At 40.4% G+C, this 6655-nt stretch overlaps 1 protein-coding gene across 1 annotated transcript; it reads right to left on the bottom strand.

Moving 5' to 3' along the window:
• Positions 1–572: 572 nt before the first annotated feature.
• On the bottom strand, positions 573–2901 carry gpr61l (G protein-coupled receptor 61-like). Its single transcript, XM_034166614.1, has 2 exons — positions 2788–2901; positions 573–2006 (listed from the first exon to the last, which is right to left on the bottom strand). The coding sequence occupies exon 2, from the start codon at positions 1951–1953 to the stop codon at positions 670–672; it is 1284 nt and encodes a 427-aa protein (XP_034022505.1). The 5' UTR covers positions 1954–2006; positions 2788–2901; the 3' UTR covers positions 573–669.
• Positions 2902–6655: the final 3754 nt, after the last annotated feature.

A 6655-nucleotide genomic window follows, 5' to 3' on the forward strand; every position in this document is an offset into this window, starting at 1 on the left:
GAAACTAAAGCATTATTAAAATAAACAAAACCACTTCCCATGTGATTATCATGAAGGGGGAAACAACCTGTAGAGATGAAAGCAGCTTTGTGTACCAGGCTGTAAACATCACTTCTAAAGTTGGACATTTTCACATTGGTTCTAAAGCAATTTGCTCCTTTTATAATAATGGAGACAATATGAGGTTCTTCTTCAACCATGGGGTAGATTAGGCACACCAGACATTTACTTTGTTTAGTCTATACCATTTAGAGCTTCTAATTGTAATTTACACTAAAGGGTTTGTACAGGACTATAGACTTTAAGTTTTAATTGGAGATCATGGATTATTTCATGCGGAATTGACAAAAATGTAGAAAAATGCCTTAAAAATAAAAAGGAAAATCCCTTTATATGTCCTCAAATATGAATCCTTGACCCTTGCCATTCTACCAAGTCCATAACCTTTTGCATAATACTAGTGACAAATAAACAAGCAAAACAACAGTCAAATAAAAACATGGCATCCTTTCCAGAGATAATAAATATCAAATTTAAATCAGAAATGTAAAGTCATAGCATAATGACCTAAAAACATTTAATTAAAGTATTGGTCATTTTAAACAGAAACAAGCTAAGTATTTAAACATTCAACGTCTATGTTAGTACTGATGTTCATAACACAATATCTCATTTCTCAGTGTGTTCTTCGGGTATTTGTCCAGGGATCTTGATGCTGTGGTCCATAGTGTTTCTGGGGCTGGACTTGCCACAGTTATTGCGTGTTTCAGCTGTGCCGGTGGTTCTCTGTATGAACTGGAGGAAGTTCTCCTGAAGTGACCCCTCGTGGCTGGGAGGCCCAAACTCCCCAGACTGCGCCAAACAGCATCGTCGAAACTTTACCAGCTCATCTCTAATCTGTCGGTTCAACAGGCCATAGAAGAATGGGTTAACCGCAAAGGAAGTGTAGGCTACCCAGGTGACGGCCTCCTCTAAGTCTCCAGGACTCTGCATGGAGCCACTCAGAGACATCTGCAGGTGGAAGATGAAATAAGGCAACCAGCACACCAAGAACTGGCCTACAATAAACACCAAGGTTAGGGCAGCCTTGCCTCCAGTGAAGGCCCTTTCTGGAGATAGTCTTTGTGGGAGGGAGCGGGCAGTGATAATCATCGTGGTCTGACTGTTGATGGAGTCTGAGCGATTCTTGGCAGGGCTTGTAATGGCACACGTTGGCAGAGTAGGGGCTTGCTGCAGAGCTGCTGAACGGGCTACCTTGTATACGCCACAATAAACGGCAAAAATAACCATCACAGGAACAAGGAAACAACCTACGCTAAAGAGCACTGCAAATACTTTTCTCAGATTGCTGTGGCTTGCGTGAAGAGAACAGTGAGATGCAGCAATTGAGCTCTGGTTGCCATAAGCTGGCCATCCAAACAGTGTGACCAAAGCCAAGAGCAGGGACTTAACCCAGATAAGGAGCATGACACCAACAGCAAGGTTGATGGTCATGTTGACCTCATAACGCATTGGATGTACAATATAGAAATAACGCTCCACACTGATGGCTGTGATTGTGAGGATAGACAAACAGATGAGAAAAACATTGAGGAAGATGTAAACCTGACACTCCAGAACAGTAAACACAACCGTGCCAAAAAACGGGGAACTGGATATGATCCCCAGTGGCATGAGGAGAATGGCACACAGCAGGTCTACTGCACAGAGGTGGCATACCAGCGCAAATCGCTTTAGGTGAGGAGCACGGGCAATGGCCACCATCATGCCAGTGTTGGCCAACAAAGCAATCAGGTTAAGGGTCACCATGCAGAACAAACCAAAAAGGTCTTTGATCTGTGACTGGGAGCTTGTAACTATGCCCACATTGGCAGGAACTGTAGGACTGGACTCCCAAGGAGCCGTGGTGAGATTTGTCATGGAGGCGATCATAGGGTGAGACTTGACTGCCATTACTCCGTGACACAGTTTTCCATTTTTACCTCACCTCTTCATATCTGGAAGCCCTGTATATTGAAGAGTGAAGACAGCATATGTTTACATACAAAAACCTTTTGCTGCAGTGTGAACATGACATTATTACATCTGTCAGTGTACTAATAACACTGGTAATAACACTTGCATGTCTGTTTTATTATTACCACTAAAGAGGTTTGTCTGTCAGTTTGAGCTTTAGCAGGGTATTTTAAGAGGAAATTAACATATTTAATAGATTAGTGGAGTCTAAAAAATATATTGGCAGGGCTTACTCTGCTGGCCAACCCATAAATGGGTAAAGAGGCAGAGCATGGGCAAGACCCTGGAGCATGCAAATGTCTAGTCTTGGCATCATATGTACATAATATGATATGGCCAAAGGTGCATCAACAAAGTATTGTGTAAAGAGCGTGAATACTTGTGTCCCTTGGGTCAAAGAAGAACCCATTAAATTTTGGCATGGATCTGGACCACAATATGGCTCTATCCTTTGATCTTTAAATTTTTCATACCAATTCCTTTGATCCTCATTGTGCCTTTGCTTTGAATGTTGATTCCTTTGACCCTGATTACAAAATCATTCAGCCATCAAGATTTAAATTCTGTAATCAGGATCAAACCAGAGGTTTCTGAATCGAAGCTTTTGATTTTTTTTATCCTGGTTACTTTGATCCTCATCATGCCTTTGCTTTAAATGTTGACTTATTTGACCCTAATCAAAAAATTAAAGTAATCAGCTGTCAGGATTTAAGTTCAGCAGTCACAAAAAAAACAATGATAAGGATAAAAGGTTCTAAATCAGAATCAAACCTGAGTCTTTTGGAGTAGGTCTTGGTGTGGATGACTTTCAAAAGGTCCCATCTGGCTGGCTGAGCCTCTCCAACTTGACAGCCTTAGATGCCTTGGGGACCATCTTGGAACAGCCTTACATCTGTGAATATATGCAAAGTTTAGCTAGTGTGGAATAACTTCCTAAATGGCTCTAATCTGAAAGATGGACACAGAGATCATTACTACTTGTATAGGAACTTTCTAAATCTTTCTAAAGTGCGGTGACCTTCTGGATATCTTCACATGGATACACCTGCAGTTTATATTGGTAGTTTTGGATCCACGAAACTCACTTTTGTAGTTGGTGGGGCATTGGAGGTCCAACTGGGTGGGGAGTGCACTACTGGAGTCTCCCACCACAAAGATGGATCTGGCATGAATACAGTCACTGACTCATTACCTCAGGCTATCTTTATTGGACTCTGCTGCACCTCAATCTTGTCTAAAGTCATTCCATCACTGTGAACATTTGATTTACATATGGTTGTTTAGTTGCAACATTTCTGGCATTGTATCTTCTGTCATTTTTACACTGATCAGCCATAACATTGTGGCCACCTACAAAATACTGTGCAAGTCCCCCGTGTGCCACCAAAACAGCATTGACCTGTTGAGGCACTATGTGTTCTGACACCTTTTTATCACAACTAACATTAACTTTGTCAGTAGTTCTTCTCTTGGATCAGACTCCATGAGCCAGCCTTTGCTCCCCATCAAATCAAATCAATTTTATTTATATAGCGCCAAATCACAACAAACAGTTGCCCCAAGACGCTTTATATTGTAAGGCAAAAGCCGTACAATAATTACAGAAAAACCCCAACGGTCAAAACGACCCCCTATGAGCAAGCACTTGGCGACAGTGGGAAGGAAAAACTCAGTTTTAACAGGAAGAAACCTCCAGCAGAACCAGGCTCAGGGAGGGGCAGTCTTCTGCTGGGACTGGTTGGGGCTGAGGGGAGAGAATCAGGAAAAAGACATGCTGTGGAAGAGAGCAGAGATCAATCACCAATCATTAAAAGCAGAGTGGTGCATACACAGCAAAAAGAGGTGAATCAAAAGAAACACTGGGTGCATCATGGGAACCCCCCAGCAGTCTAAGTCTATAGCAGCATAACTAAGGGATGGTTCAGGGTCACCTGATCCAGCCCTAACTATAAGCTTTAGCAAAAAGGAAAGTTTTAAGCCTAATCTTAAAAGTAGAGAGGGTGTCTGTCTCCCTGATCTGAATTGGGAGCTGGTTCCACAGGAGAGGAGCCTGAAAGCTGAAGGCTCTGCCTCCCATTCTACTCTTACAAACCCTAGGAACTACAAGTAAGCCTGCAGTCTGAGAGCGAAGTGCTCTATTGGGGTGATATGGTACTACGAGGTCCCTAAGATAAGATGGGACCTGATTATTCAAAACCTTATAAGTAAGAAGAAGAATTTTAAATTCTATTCTAGAATTAACAGGAAGCCAATGAAGAGAGGCCAATATGGGTGAGATATGCTCTCTCCTTCTAGTCCCCGTTAGTACTCTAGCTGCAGCATTTTGAATTAACTGAAGGCTTTTTAGGGAACTTTTAGGACAACCTGATAATAATGAATTACAATAGTCCAGCCTAGAGGAAATAAATGCATGAATTAGTTTTTCAGCATCACTCTGAGACAAGACCTTTCTAATTTTAGAGATATTGCGTAAATGCAAAAAAGCAGTCCTACATATTTGTTTAATATGCGCTTTGAATGACATATCCTGATCAAAAATGACTCCAAGATTTCTCACAGTATTACTAGAGGTCAGGGTAATGCCATCCAGAGTAAGGATCTGGTTAGACACCATGTTTCTAAGATTTGTGGGGCCAAGTACAATAACTTCAGTTTTATCTGAGTTTAAAAGCAGGAAATTAGAGGTCATCCATGTCTTTATGTCTGTAAGACAATCCTGCAGTTTACCTAATTGGTGTGTGTCCTCTGGCTTCATGGATAGATAAAGCTGGGTATCATCTGCGTAACAATGAAAATTTAAGCAATACCGTCTAATAATACTGCCTAAGGGAAGCATGTATAAAGTGAATAAAATTGGTCCTAGCACAGAACCTTGTGGAACTCCATAATTAACCTTAGTCTGTGAAGAAGATTCCTCATTTACATGAACAAATTGTAATCTATTAGACAAATATGATTCAAACCACCGCAGCGCAGTGCCTTTAATACCTATGGCATGCTCTAATCTCTGTAATAAAATTTTTATGGTCAACAGTATCAAAAGCAGCACTGAGGTCTAACAGAACAAGCACAGAGATGAGTCCACTGTCTGAGGCCATAAGAAGATCATTTGCAACCTTCACTAATGCTGTTTCTGTACTATGATGAATTCTAAAACCTGACTGAAACTCTTCAAATAGACCATTCCTCTGCAGATGATCAGTTAACTGTTTTACAACTACCCTTTCAAGAATTTTTGAGAGAAAAGGAAGGTTGGAGATTGGCCTATAATTAGCTAAGATAGCTGGGTCAAGTGATGGCTTTTTAAGTAATGGTTTAATTACTGACACCTTAAAAGCCTGTGGTACATAGCCAACTAATAAAGATAGATTGATCATATTTAAGATCAAAGCATTAAATAATGGTAGGGCTTCCTTGAGCAACCTGGTAGGAATGGGGTCTAATAAACATGTTGATGGTTTGGAGGAAGTAACTAATGAAAATAACTCAGACAGAACAATCAGAGAGAAAGAGTCTAACCAAATACCAGCATCACTGAAAGCAGCCAAACATAACAATATGTCTTTGGGATGGTTATGAGTAATTTTTTCTCTAATAGTTAAAATTTTATTAGCAAAGAAAGTCATGAAGTCATTACTAGTTAAAGTTAAAGGAATACTCGGCTCAATAGAGCTCTGACTCTTTGTCAGCCTGGCTACAGTGCTGAAAAGAAACCTGGGGTTGTTCTTATTTTCTTCAATTAGTGATGAGTAGTAAGATGTCCTAGCTTTACGGAGGGCTTTTTTATAGAGCAACAGACTCTTTTTCCAGGCTAAGTGAAGATCTTCTAAATTAGTGAGATGCCATTTCCTCTCCAACTTACGGGTTATCTGCTTTAAGCTGAGATTTTTTGAGTTATACCACAGAGTCAGGCACTTCTGATTTAAAGCTCTCTTTTTCAGAGGAGCTACAGCATCCAAAGTTGTCTTCAATGAGGATGTAAAACTATTGACGAGATACTCTATCTCACTTACAGAGTTTAGGTAGGTACTCTGCACTGTGTTGGTATATGGCATTAGAGAACATAAAGAAGGAATCATATCCTTAAACCTAGTTACAGCGCTTTCTGAAAGACTTCTAGTGTAATGAAACTTATTCCCCACTGCTGGGTAGTCCATCAGAGTAAATGTAAATGTTATTAAGAAATGATCAGACAGAAGGGAGTTTTCAGGGAATACTGTTAAGTCTTCAATTTCCATACCATAAGTCAGAACAAGATCTAAGATATGATTAAAGTGGTGGGTGGACTCATTTACATTTTGAGCAAAGCCAATTGAGTCTAATAATAGATTAAATGCAGTGTTGAGGCTGTCATTCTCAGCATCTGTGTGGATGTTAAAATCGCCCACTATAATTATCTTATCTGAGCTAAGCACTAAGTCAGACAAAAGGTCTGAAAATTCACAGAGAAACTCACAGTAACGACCAGGTGGACGATAGATAATAACAAATAAAACTGGTTTTTGGGACTTCCAATTTGGATGGACAAGACTAAGAGTCAAGCTTTCAAATGAATTAAAGCTCTGTCTGGGTTTTTGATTAATTAATAAGCTGGAATGGAAGATTGCTGCTAATCCTCCGCCTCGGCCCGTGCTACGAG

The sequence above is a fragment of the Thalassophryne amazonica genome, chromosome 3 (assembly GCF_902500255.1).
Source record: "Thalassophryne amazonica chromosome 3, fThaAma1.1, whole genome shotgun sequence".
Taxonomy (NCBI): Eukaryota; Metazoa; Chordata; class Actinopteri; order Batrachoidiformes; family Batrachoididae; genus Thalassophryne; species Thalassophryne amazonica.

Coding starts and splice junctions, on each gene's coding strand:
- gpr61l (XM_034166614.1), bottom strand. CDS start 1,953: ATGGCAGTCAAGTCTCACCCTATGATCGCCTCCATGACAAATCTCACC.